At 48.1% G+C, this 13549-nt stretch overlaps 1 protein-coding gene across 1 annotated transcript in view; it reads left to right on the forward strand.

Annotated features, from left to right (window-relative positions):
* Nucleotides 1-12024, forward strand: part of LOC140724663 (extracellular calcium-sensing receptor-like) — a 36142-nt gene extending 24118 nt beyond the window's left edge. Inside the window, exons 7-8 of the mRNA XM_073039089.1 lie at nt 10907-11030; nt 11117-12024. Of these exons, the coding sequence (XP_072895190.1) occupies nt 10907-11030; nt 11117-12024 (1032 nt within the window). The remainder of the gene's footprint in view (nt 1-10906; nt 11031-11116) is intronic.
* The last annotated feature ends 1525 nt before the right edge of the window (nt 12025-13549 follow it).

Below are 13549 nucleotides of genomic sequence, written 5' to 3' on the forward strand. Positions count from 1 at the left end.
GTGAGGTAATGTTACAGCTATATAAGATCCTAGTCAGACCAGCTTGTAGTACTGTGCTCAGTTCTGGTCACCTCGGTACAGAACGGATATTGAAACTATAGGAAGGTTGCAGAGGATATTTACAACGATGTTGCTTGGATTGGAGAGCATGCCTTACGAGAATAGGTTCAGTGAAATTGGCCATTTCTCCTTGGTGCGACGCGGGGGGGGGGGGTGGACAGGGGGGGGTGTTGAGCGGGAACCTGATGGATGTGCATAAGATGAAGAGAGGCATTTATCGTGTTGATAGTCAGAGTCTTTTTTCCTTCAGTTGAATGGCTAACACCAGAGGGCCCAGTTTTAAGGTGCTTGGAAGTAAGTAAAGGTGAGATCTCAAGGGTAAGTGGTGAGTGCTTGGAACGGGCTGCGGGTGTTGGTGGTTGAAGCGGATACGATAGGGTCTTTTAAGAGACCCCTGGAAAGGTACTTGGAGCTTTAAAAAATAGAGACTATTTTTAGAGACTATATTTAGAGACGAGGCAATTTCTAAAGTAAGTTCATTTTCGGCACTGCGTTGTAGGCAGAAATGCCTGTATTCTGCTGTAGATTTTCTATGTTTCTATGTTTCTAAATGTTGCAATCAAGCCTGCATCCAAGACTTACACTGGCAGCTCGGTCCGCACGCTCATGAATTTCTGACCGAAGAGGTTCGCACTCATGCTCCCCTTAACCATTTCACCTTTCGACATTAACCCATGGACTCTGGCTGTCGTGTCATCACTTAATGAACAAAAATTCCTGCTAGCATTTCCCTTGTCTATACCCCATATCTCTATCAAAACTGCTGTCATTCTTCCAAGTTCCATAAAATAAATTCCAAACCTATTCAAACTTTCGCAATAACTCAGGTCCTCAAGTCCTGAGGACCTCAATTCTTGTAAATTATCTCTGCTCTTTATCAATCTTAATTGCATTTTCCCTGCAGTTAGATTACTAATACCTCACACCATACTCCAGATTAGAACCCAGCAAATTTTATACTTCAACATAACTTCACACTTTCTGAATTCAATTCATTGATTTATGAACGCCAATTTGCCATAAGTTATCTGAACAAACATGTCCACCCGTGACTTCAAATTCAATGAATTATAGATCTCCAGTTTTATGAACTATTCCCAGGCCCCTGTGTCCATAGGAACTACTCAGTGCCCTGCCGGTCACAGTGCAGGTCATACCCCGGATTTCCTCCCAGTGTGCAACACCTCACGGTTGTGCGCATTAAGTTCCATCTGTCATTATTCAGCCCATTTTTTCAGCTGTTATAAGGCACAATTTAAGCTTCGACAGTCACCCTCGAGTTCCACTACAGGCCAAATTTGCAGTCATCCGTTACCTGCTGATCAATTGAATCACATTGTAATTCAGTTAGATGATATAGATGACAAGCTACAAAGGACCCAACACCGCAACTCCATGGCTTCTCCAGTGAAGACAATTTAGTACTTCTTCTAAAATGCCAACAGACAGTAACTTCTTGACCAACCACCGTTGAGGGATCTTGCTGTTGTCCCCACCCGGCAGTGGACATCTATAGACTTCATCACCTTCTCTGGTAACTTCCTCGAAAATATTCAATGCTGTTGGCGTTGCACGGACGTGGCTGTGGGCCGAACCCAAGTGCTGAACATGGGCGTGGAAACTGCGGAAGGGCACGCTGCCGTCGTAGCAGGAGTAGAAAAGGTTCCAAGGGGGGATTCGTCGGAGTCTTGGTCTCAATAGATAATTCAGGAACAAGGCTGTGTTTAATCGTTCTAAACACCATGGAGCGAGGTACTCGAATTCGAGTTGACCAACGAACTGGCACCTTCTAGTGGTGGTCTCAGGACTCTTATACTACTCTGCTGGCATGCAGGTGTTTGTAATTCTTGGAACCTGGGAATAGATTGGGCACTAACAGGGTGTTAATGGCCCAATTCCGGAGTAAGGCAGCCAGGTGCCGGAAGGGGCCATTCAATACCTCCCACCCCCCTCAATGGGAACCTCCCGGCCTGTCTGGGTGGTCCTGATGGAAGTCCTGAATGAGGGAGGGGTCTGGGATAAAGGATCGGGGGGCCCAGGAACGCTCTTCAGGACCGTACCCTTCCCAGTCCACCAGGTATTGGAGACCCCTGCCCCGACGGCGCACATCTAGCAGTCCTCGGACAGTGTATGCCGGATGGTTGTCGATGAGCCGGGCTGTGGGGTGAGTCTCAGCTGGTGGAAACAAAGGGCTGACGGAGACAGGTTTTATCTGGGACGCATGAAAGGTTGGGTGAATGCACATGGACTTAGACAGCGTGAGGCGGACCGCTGTGGGGTTGATAATCCTTTCGACCTTGAATGGTCCCAGGAAGCGGGGGGCGAGTTTCCTAGGATCGCATTTGAGCTGGATGTCTTTGGAGGAAAGCCTTGGAGGTGCTGGAGTCCGGAGTCGGTCGGCTGTTTTCTTATTTCGATTTGTCGATCTGAGTAGGGCTTTGCGAGTTTCCTCGCAATCCTTCCGGCACCAATCAACATGGTCCCGAATAGACGGTACCGCGATATCTTCTTCCTGAGCGGGGAACAGCGGGGGTTGGTACCCAAGGAAGCACAGGAACTGGGATCTCCCAATGGCAGAGCTCATCAGGGAGTTGTGGGCGTACTCAACCCACGGGAGATGGTCGCTCCAGGTTGACGGGTGGTTTGCCGTTACACAACGTAACGTCGCCTTCAGGTCTTGGTTGACCCGTTCCGTCTGCCCGTTCGTCTGGGGGTGGAAGCCGGATGACAGGCTGACCCTTGCTCCTAGGGCTCGATAGAAGGCTTTCCATAACTGCGATATGAACTGTGGACCCCGATCGGAGAATATGTCCGCGGGGATTCCGTGGAGGCGGAAGACGCTGTGGACGAGAAGATCTGCGGTTTCTTGCGAGGATGGGAGTTTAGGGAGGGCCACAAAGTGCACCGCCTTAGAGAATCGGTCTACCACTGTGAGGACAGTTGTGTTTCCGCGGGAAAGGGGTAGACAGGTGACGAAGTCCAGGGCGATATGCGACCAGGGACGACCAGTGATAGGTAGAGGACGAAGTAGACCGGCCGGTGGTCGATGAGAGGCCTTTCCCCGGGTACAAATGGAACACGCCAAGAAATAAGAGCGGGTGTTCCCCTCCATGGACGGCCACCAGAAGTACCTCCTCAGGAGAGCCAGGGTCCGATCACTCCCGGGGTGGCAGGCAAACCGGGATGTGTGTCCCCATTGGTGGACCTGAGGCCTGACGGAGGCGAGCACGTACATGCGATCGCTTGCTGCGCTTCCAGGATCGGGGTCGTCCCGCTGGGCTTCTCTTACCTTCGCCTCGATCTCCCAAGACAGAGTGGCCACCACGCAGATTGGAGGGAGGATCGTCTCAGGACTGGTGGTGTCTTCCTTAGTGTCATGTTGACGGGACAGCGCGTCCGGCTTCCCGTTCTTGGATCCTGGACGGTATGCGAGGGTAAGCTGGAAACGTCCGAGAAACAATACCCAACGGGCCTGACGGGAGTTCAACCGCTTGGCGGTCTTCATACACTCCAGGTTCTTATGATCCGTGCATACCACGAACGGGTGTTCTGCCCGCTCCAACCCGTGCCTCCACTCTTCCAGCGTTAGTCTGACGGCCAGTAGTCCCCGATTGGCCGCGTCGTAATTTCGCTCGGAGGGAGACAGTCGGCGAGAGTAGAAGGCGCAGGGCTGCAGCTTTCCGTTCGAACTTGCTCATTGAAATAGGACCGCTCCTACTCTGGAGTCGGAGGCGTCCATCTCCACGATGAATTGCCGGGATGGGTCCGGGTGAACCAGGATGGGGGCAGCGGTGAAACGCTTCTTCAGATTGGTGAATGCTGAGTCAGCCTCGGGATCCCAGCAGAATGGTGTGGTGGGCGAGGTAAGCCGGGTAAGTGGGGGGGGGGGGGCGCCACCTGACTGTAGTTTCTAATGAACCGGCGATAGAAATTCGCAAACCTTAGGAACCGTTGGAGTTGCTTGCGGTCCGTGGGTTTGGGCCACTCCGCCACAGCCCAGATCTTGTCGGGATCAGCATTCACCTGACCTTTCTCAATGATATACCCTAGGAAGCTGACCGAGGGGACGTGGAATTCGCATTTCTCCGCCTTTACAAATAATTTATTCTCCCCCAGCCTCTGCAGGACTTGACGGACATGGTGCACGTGTTGTTGGGGATTGTCGGAAAAAATCAGGATGTCATCCAGGTAGACAAACACGAAGCGGTTCATGAAATCTCTTAGGACATCGTTAATCAGGGCTTGAAAAACGGCGGGGGCATTGTTGAGGCCGAAAGGCATGCCTAGGTACTCGAAGTGGCCTAAAGGGGTTTTGAAAGTCGTCTTCCACTCGTCCCCCTCTCTTATCCGGACCAAATGGTAGGCGTTCCGGAGGTCCAACTTTGAGAAAATGGGGCCGCATGAAGTGGCTCGAACACAGAACTTATGAGAGGTAGTGGGTATTTAACCTTAATGGTTATCTGAGTCAGGCCTCCGTAGTCGATTCAGGGACCGAGAGAGTCGTCTTTCTTCCCCACAAAGAAGAACTCTGCGCCCACCGGGGAGGATGAGGGTCGAATAATGCCTGCCGCGAGGGATTCACTGATGTAGCCTTCCATTGCCTCCTTCTTTGGCCGGGACAAGTTAAATAGGCGACTGGTGGGTAGAGCGGCCGCGGGGAGAAGGTCGATTGCACAATCGTATGGGCGGTGCGGGGGTAGGGAAAGGGCCCGCTGTTTGCTGAACACATGTGCTAAGTCATGGTACTCCTTGGGGACCCGGGATAAGTCAAGGGGTTCCAAAACAGTTGGCGTCACGGTAGCTTCTCTGGGCCCGTGCCTCCAGTGGGTGGTCAACGGCTCCCGCTGTATTCCGGCCTGGGTGGCTATCTCTGCGTCCAGCAGGTTGCCCTCCGCACCGGAATTCACCAGAGCTGATAGGGACAGGGACTGCAGTTGGTATTTCACGGTTGCCGGGATCTGCATCCGTGTCTGGGGTGCTGAAAGGAGTGTCATTCGACTCACCAGGGCTCCTTTTCACACTGGTGCCCTCCCTTTTGGCCGCTGAGGGCGGGTATCCCGGAAGTGGCCTGGTTGGCTGCAATAGTAACAGTCCCCAGCTCTCCACCTCCGCGTTCGTTCGGCCGGGGAGAGCCGGGTTTCGTCCCAGCTGCATCTATTCCTCCCCTAGGGGGGTGGGGTCAGGAACAGCAGCAGCCACACGGGGAGCGGCTGGGGAAGGGGACCTGGCTGAGACGGGCAAGGTGGACCGGGGACTTCATCGAGGACCGGGGCGACTGGTCTCTCTCTGACGCTCCTGAAGTCGGTAGTCTAATCGGATGGCTAGCGAGATCAGCGAGTCCAGACAGTCCGTGTCGTCCCTCGTGGCCAGCTCATCCTTGATCTGATCCGAGAAGCCCTGCCGAAACACCTCTCGTAGGGCCTCATCATTCCACCCGGAGTCTGCGGCCAATGTCCGGAACTCGTTGGAATACTTGGCCACACTTCGCGAAGCCTGGCGAAGATTAAGCAGCCGTCTCGCGGCGTCCTTGCCACGAATGGATTGCTCGAAAACCATTCTCATTTCTGCGACAAAGGAGGGATAGGAGGAACAGCCCTCCGGCAGGTTATCTCACACCGCGGTTGCCCAAGCCAAGTCATCCCCTCGTAGCAAGCCCATGATGTACGCAATCTTCGATTTGTCGGAGCGTAGGTACGTGGCTGCAGATCAAAAACCAGGGAGCATTGGAGCAGGAAGGCCCAGCACCTGCCTAGGTCCCCGGCGTAGGGTTCAGACTCGGGCACAGGCGGTTCTCGAAGGGATGGGATTGTGGACTCTGAGGCCGAAGCCATCCCGGGCGGAGCAGTTTGGGTAGCCGGGGATCTCGGAGTGGGTGGGGAGGCCAAAGCGGAGACCTGGTCCATCCGTTCACTGACCTTCTGCACGTTCATGGTTAGCGTCTGAAGGTTGTCTGTGATCTTCCGAAGCAGTTGGTCATGGGCGCCCAACAGGTAGCCCTGGCTGGTCAGGGCCTCTTGTACGGGATCCGTGTCTGCTGGATTCATAGTGGCCAGTTCGTTCTGTTGCACGGACGTGGCTGTGGGCCGAACCCGAGTGCTGAACACGGGCGTGAAGACTGCGGAGGGCGACGCTGTCGTCGTAGCGGGCGTAGAAAGGGTTCCAAGGGGGGTTTCGTCGGAATCTTGGTCTCAGTAGATAATTCAGGAACAAGGCTGTGCTTAATCGTTCTGAACACCATGGAGCGAGGTACTGGTATACGAGTTGACCAAAGAACTGGCACCTTTCAGTGGTGGTCTCAGGACTCTTATACTACTCTGATGGCATGCAGGTGTTTGTAATTCTTGGAACCTGGGAATAGATTGGGCACTAACGAGGTGTTAATGGCCCAAATCTGGGTAAAGCAGCCAGGTGCCAGAAGGGGCCAGGACAGTCGGTTAGATACGAAATCCCACATATCAAGCTATGTTGACTATCCCTAAATTTCGAAATTGCTCCATATTCGGTCCCTTCAGATACTTTTAAATTCCTTACCCGTTATTAACGACAAAGCGATACCCATGATTAATGTCAGTAGCACCTTCCTTTATTTTACATCACATATTTCACTCCGTGGCTTGCCTGACGAACTAGTTGGAATTCTCTTAGGAACGAAAAGCGGGATAAAGCGTACTCAGTGGATTCGTAGATTTTGACTTTCAGAGGTCCTTGATATCGTAATATATAGAAGTTACTGGCAATGGTTAGTGCATTCGTTGAGTGGTAGGGGACAGTGAATGGGAATAAAGTGATAATGTTCTGGTTGTTTAGAAGTCACTAGTGGTGTTCCACAAGGGGTGGTTTGGGGACCGCTTCCTTTTATGCTGGATATCAATGATTTAGATGACGCAATAGATGACTTAGTTGCAAAAGTTTCTAGATGACACGAGGATTGGTGATGGGGCGAATAGTTTGAGCAAACAGGTAGAATGCAGAGAACTAAGATAAATTACGAGAATAGGCAAGAAAATGGAAAATTGAATATAATATTGGCCAATGTCGTCAAAAGTCTCCAAAGGTTTCCAACGTACATTTAGTGTCAGAGAAATGTGTACAATATACATCCTGCAATGCATTTTCTTCACAACCATCCACGAAAACAGACGAGTGTCCCCTAAAAATGAACGACAGTTAAATGTTAGAATCCCAAAATCCCACCCCGCCCCCAGCCCCCTCCCTCCCGCGCGTAAGAGGCAACAAACGCCCCACCCTCCCAGTGGAAAAAAAGCATCGGCACCCGCCAACAAGTACTCCAACATGAGCAAAACTACACCAAAGATACAGACCTGAAGTACTCCAAAGACTACATTCATCGCCCGGCATTCGGCACACAACAGGCTTTCTCTCTCCCTAATAAGGAAGGAAGAGGTGTCTCAGTTTCACTTTTTCGGAGCTCTCTGCCAAAGATCTGGGTTCTCTGGACACACAGCCTTAAATTCTCCATCTCCTAACTCCGATATCCCCCGACTCCAGATCCACGAAAACCCGGTCCTCGGAAGGCGAGCGGAGCTCATAGGCCGATCCCTTAGTGTGCCAAACAACAACCAATTATGAAACCATGAGAGGGCGTCTCATTCCTGCAAAGACTTTCAGTCAGCGTGAACTCCAGGTCAGGGTCTTCAAAAGAACCCTGAAAGGGAAAACATAGAGATATTAAAGATGGAAATAGAGCTGTTTCTGCAGATGCAAGCAAAAAAGTCGCCGTTAGGCCAATAAGCCTGCTAAGCTCCGCCTTCTTTTCCTTGTTATGCATTTTGACCGTGGAAATAAATGTGCAGCCTATTTTCCAAAGGGGAGTACTTCCAAAGATCTAAGATCCAAAGCGGCTTGAGACTCCCTGGGAAGAACATCCGAAACGCTATCTTACAATTCGTGACGGTGGTGTGGAAGGCAAAAACAATCTTTTCAAGAGGTTGAGAATACAAGAGCAGTGTATGATATTCAGGCTTCATAAGGCACTGGTGAGGCCGAGTCTTGAGGATTCTGAACAGTTTTGAGCTTCCCAGCTAAGAAAACATGAGCTGCAATGCGAGTGAGTTCAGAAGAAGTTCACAAGTATCAGTCCTGAAATGAAATGGATTATCATACGATCAACGTTCGCTGGCTCTCGACTTGTACTCGCTAGAAGTTAGAACTATGGGTATAGCGAAACGCTTTGAAACCTTTCGAGTTTTTCAAGGCCAATACAGAGTAGAAGTGCAAAGCGTTTTCCCAGTGTTCCGGAGTCTACGACAAGAGGGTACAGACGCAGGATACACAGGCGTCCATTTAAAGCAGAGATGCGAATAAATTTCTTTAGCCGGTGGATGATGAATCTGTGTATTCGTTAGCACAGGCAACCACAGAGGCCAGGTAGTTGAGTGTATTTAAGGCAGAGGTTGATAGGTTCTTGACTGAGAACAGCATCAAAGTTTACGGGAAAAAGGCGGGGTGCGGTAGTGAGGAGGTTTTAGAAAGAATCAGCCATGATTGAAGAGTGGAGCAGACTTGATGAGCCAATGGCCTCATTCTGCGTCTATGTCTATGGTCTGATGGTGATTTTCTATGGATGTTTTGCATCTGTATTTAGTCGGAAGATTGACACCAAGTCTATAGAATTGAGGCATAGAGGCAGCAAATCATGGACAGTATTCAGACCACTGGTGAAGCAGGTATTTGCTGAGTAAGATTAGCGTGGATAAACCCTAGGATTTGGCACAGTGTTTTCTGTTCGAGGTTAGTGCAGAAATTACAGGGACCCTCGCAGAGATATATTAAACATGCCTTCCCTCGAGAGATATGCTGGAGGACAGGAAGATAGCTAATGATGTTCTGTTATTTTAAAAGGGCTCAAAGTATTGTTCAGAAAATTGTTGACTGATGAGCCTGACATCAGTAGTGATAAAGTTATTGGATGGTATTCTAAGGGACCGGATATATAAGTATTTTGCTAGACAAGGACAGATGAGGGATAATCAACATAGCTTTGTGGGTGGAATGCCGTGTCTCCTCAACTTCATATGCTTTCCAGGAATTTACCAGGCAATGTCGGCCATGACTTCGGCAACGCCTTTGACAATCTCCCACATGGGAGTGTGGTCAAGAAGCTGCAGTCGCATGCAATATACAGCAAGGAGACTAACAACCGGATCTGGAACATCTTGAGAAATGGGCTGCAAATGCAGGTGGAATTTTAATACAGACCAGAGTGGTACATTGCGATTTTGATAGAGCAACTGAAGTAGGTCTCACACCATGAACGAGAGAGCTCTGAAGAGATCGGTACAACAGTGAAACATGGGATGTGTTAGGAATGTGTTCAAATGCACTATTTACCACTTCTTACTCGCTTATCACAGGAGAACCGCGATTTTGAAATCCAGATTTCATCTGCTCTAAATGAGGCAAAACACCTCACTTACAAATTCTCAATGTGATCGTTTCAGCATCTACCGTGTGTTGCTTCTCATTCTTTATTCATAATATTGCTCATAATTAACTTATTTCAAAGTTCATTGGTTATTTATTTTCTTCTTCTTCCTCAAGCTGAATTCTCAGGTTTTCTGTCAGATGTTCAGCATGCTCAGCTGAACATGCTGAACAGCTGAAGGGTACCAGGCATATAAACGATGGTATTGCAGTGAATTTAATGTACATGGATTTTAGTAAGGCATCTGACAAGGTTCCATACGGTAGGCTTATTCAGAAAGTCAGAAGGCATGGGAACCGGGGAAGATTGGCCAGGTGGATTCAGAATTGGCTGCCTGCAGAAGATAGAGTGTCGTGGTGGAGGGAGAACACTAATTTGGATGGTTGTGACTAGTGGTATCCCACAAGGATCGGTTCTGGGACCTCTATTTTTCGTGATTTTAATTAACGACCTGGATGTGGGCGTGGAAGGGTGTGTTGGCAAGTTGCAGACGTCACAAAGGTTGGTGGTTTTGTGGATACTGCGGAGGATTGTCGAAGATTGCAGAGAGACATTGATAGGATGCAGAAGTGGCCTGTGAAGTGGCAGATGGAGTTCAACCCAGAGAAGTGTGAGGTGGTACACTTTGGAAGTACAAACTCCAAGGAAGAGTACAAAGTAAATGGCAGGATACTTGGAAGGGTTGAGGAGCAGAGTGATCTGGGTGTATATGTCCACAGATCCCTGAAAGTTGCTTCACAGGTAGATAGGGTAGATAAGAAAGCTTAAGAAAGCTTTCATAAGTCGAGGGATAGAGTTTAAGAGTCACGGGGTAATCATGCAGCTCTATAAAACTCTGGTTAGACCACACTTGGAAGTACTGTGTCCAGTTCTGGTCGCCTCAGTATAGGAAGGCTGTGGAAGCATTGGAAAGGGTACAGAGGAGATTTACCAGGACGTTGGTTTAAAGAGTATGCATTGTGATCAGAAATTAAGGGAGCTAGGGCTTTACTCTCTGGAGAGAACGGGGATGAGAGCAGACATGATAGAGATATACAAGATATTAAGAGGAATATATAGAGTGGACATTCAGCGCCTCTTCCCCACCTCACCACTGCTCAATAAAAGAGGACATGGTTTTAAGGAAAGGGGTGTAAAGTTCAAGGGAGATATTAGAGGAAGGTTTTTTTTTTGAGTGGTTGGTTCGTGGAATTCACTGCCTGAGTCAGTGGTGGAGGCAGATACACTCGAGAAATTTAAGAGACAGGTATATGGAGGAATTTAACTTGGAGCGTTATATGGGAGGTAGGGTTTAAGGGTCGGCACAGCATTGTGGGCCGAAGGGCCTGTACTATACTGCATTGTTCTATGTTCTATTTTCAATGTTCAGCTGCATTAGCAGGACGTTTTCCCCTTCTGCAGATCCCACGAGCTGTTTGCTCAGAACCCTGTCGACCTGGAACAAGAAAAGTCACACAGAAAGGGCAGCCGATATGTTGTTTTAACTGTGTAGAGTGCGCCGACGGTGAAATCAGCAACGTCACTGGTAAGTGCTGAGATGTGCAACAATTTCTCGCATCTCCGCAGTTCCGATTTCCCACACATTTTCATATTCTATTCTCATTTTCCCAGATTCCACGGGTTGCATCAGCTGTCCATCGGAATACTGGTCCAATCAAGCAAAAACGCAATGTGTTCTCAAGAAGATTGAGTTTCTGTCTTTTGGAGATGTCATGGGGATTGTATTAGTGACCCTTGCTCTCGTTGGAGTGTGTTTTACATTGGCCACGGCTGCAATTTTCTACCGGCATCGATACACCCCTGTGGTCAAAGCGAACAACTCCGAGCTCAGCTTCCTGTTGCTCTTCGCCCTTTTGCTTTGCTTCATTTGTTCGCTCGCCTTCATTGGACAACCGTCCGGCTGGTCTTGCATGTTGCGCCGCACAGCTTTCGGGGTTGTGTTCGTCCTCTGCATTTCCTGCATTTTAGGCAAAACAATCCTTGTTGTGGTAGCCTTTAAAGCAACCCTTCCTAACAACAGCTTAATGAACTGGTTTGGACCGGCGCAGCAGCGCTTGGGCGTATTCGCCCTTACCTTTTTGCAAGGTTTAGTTTGCGTTGTCTGGTTAAGTGTGTCACCTCCCAATCCCCTGAAAAACATGAGACATTACAGAGACATCATTATTCTGGAATGTAACGTGGGCTCATTGATCGCCTTTTACTTGGTGTCGGCCTACATTGCTCTGTTGTCCATTGTGTGTTTAGTACTTGCTTTCCTTGCCAGAAAGCTCCCGGACAGTTTTAATGATGCCAAGTTCATCACCTTCAGCATGCTGATATTTTCGGCTGTTTGGATAACTTTTATTCCAGCTTACGTGAGCTCTCCCGGAAAGTACACCGTTGCTGTAGAAATGTTCGCTATCTGGGCATCAAGCTTCGGTCTGCTCGTCTGCATTTTTGCACCGAAATGTTACATTATCTTACTGAAACCGGAGAGTAATACAAAGAAAAATATAATGACAAAAGACAATTCATTGTAGCTACCAATTTGTAGTCCCTTTATATCATTACCTCATCCATTAATTGTAGTTTTGAACCTTTTTTATCTGTCAACCGGATTATCTTGTGCAGATTGAACGCAGGTATTTAAAATGTATTTACATCTGCTGGGAGTAGATCCGATTGGATTTTGAGAATGTTCAACAGCGAGTATGACCAGGAACATAATATGATGTCTGAATTCTATTTATGGTTATTTCATGATTAAGTGTCACTGGTCGGACCTTCTCCTCTGCCAGTACTAATCCAAACTTTACACAAAAACCGCACTGTCACTCAGCCAGATTGGAAATTGGGTAATTTTTTTAACATTGCAACTTTTCGAATTAATTTTATTGATCAAGTAAATTAAGAGTTTCGTCATTGGAGATTTGTTAATAGGGTGCTGTTGTTTTGAACAATCGTACTAAGATCACCAACAGGTCCTCCTGAAGTATTTGATATGCTACATTGGTGACATTAGCCTGATAACTGCCAAGTTCTGAGACCCTTGTGGACTTAAAACCAAGGGTTTTGAATCAGATAGTTTTGGATCAATGCACGCTACTTTAATACCTTCCAAAATGATATAGATTCACATGTGTTTCTGCGGAGAATAAACGTGATGCAAATATTTAGCAGTCAATGGAAAGAAAACACAGAAAATTATCAGTCTGCTAGTTCAACGTGAATAGTTCGGAAATGTATCGGAAAGTATCAAAAATTCGTGATATCAAAACTCGACGAAAATAATTAATTAAAGAATATTAGCTACATTGATTTGTCATGTAACATTCGCCCAGCTACCTGTAAGTTATTTCCTGCAGGTGCTCCGGTTTCATCTCACAGTCCAAAGGCCTAGCGGTTGGTAGAATAATTGGTCATCAAAAATTGTCCCGTGATTACACTCGGATTGAATCCGGGGATTGCTGTTCGCCGTGGCTCGAAGGGCCGGAAGGACCTATTCAACGCTATATCTCAATATATAATATATAACTAGTCACCTGTCACGTCACGTGTACTTGTTAGCTTTAGCATCTTGCGCTTGTATGATCTAACATAAGAAGATTTTCCACTGATAGATAGAAGTTCATAGTCTTCTTTTGCTGTAGCCCATCCACTCCTTCATTCGACGAGATTTTGTAAGCTACTGATCTATTTCTGCTCACTACTGCTGATTTGGGTATCTTCTTTTTGAGTTACTGTCGCTTTCTTGTCATCTTGAACCGGATTGGCCATTCTCCACCGACATTTTCACATATGGTCCCTTAATAAAGTGGCCACTGTGTGCCCTTCCATTAGTTCCTGCCACGAGTTAAAAATGTATAGATTTTTGCTTGTGAACTGCTGATGTGATCGATTTAATAAACGTTCCGCTTCACCTGTTGTCTGGAATTCTGCAATGTCTATTCGCTCCATTCGCGCCTGCCCAGGATTACCACTTTGGCATGGTCGTGAAAATTGTTGAATGCCATTTCGCTCGTGTTAGCAATCGCTTAAAACAATTTTCTCAAACACAGTAATTGT

This window comes from Hemitrygon akajei, chromosome 3, assembly GCF_048418815.1.
Source record: "Hemitrygon akajei chromosome 3, sHemAka1.3, whole genome shotgun sequence".
Classification (NCBI taxonomy): Eukaryota; Metazoa; Chordata; class Chondrichthyes; order Myliobatiformes; family Dasyatidae; genus Hemitrygon; species Hemitrygon akajei.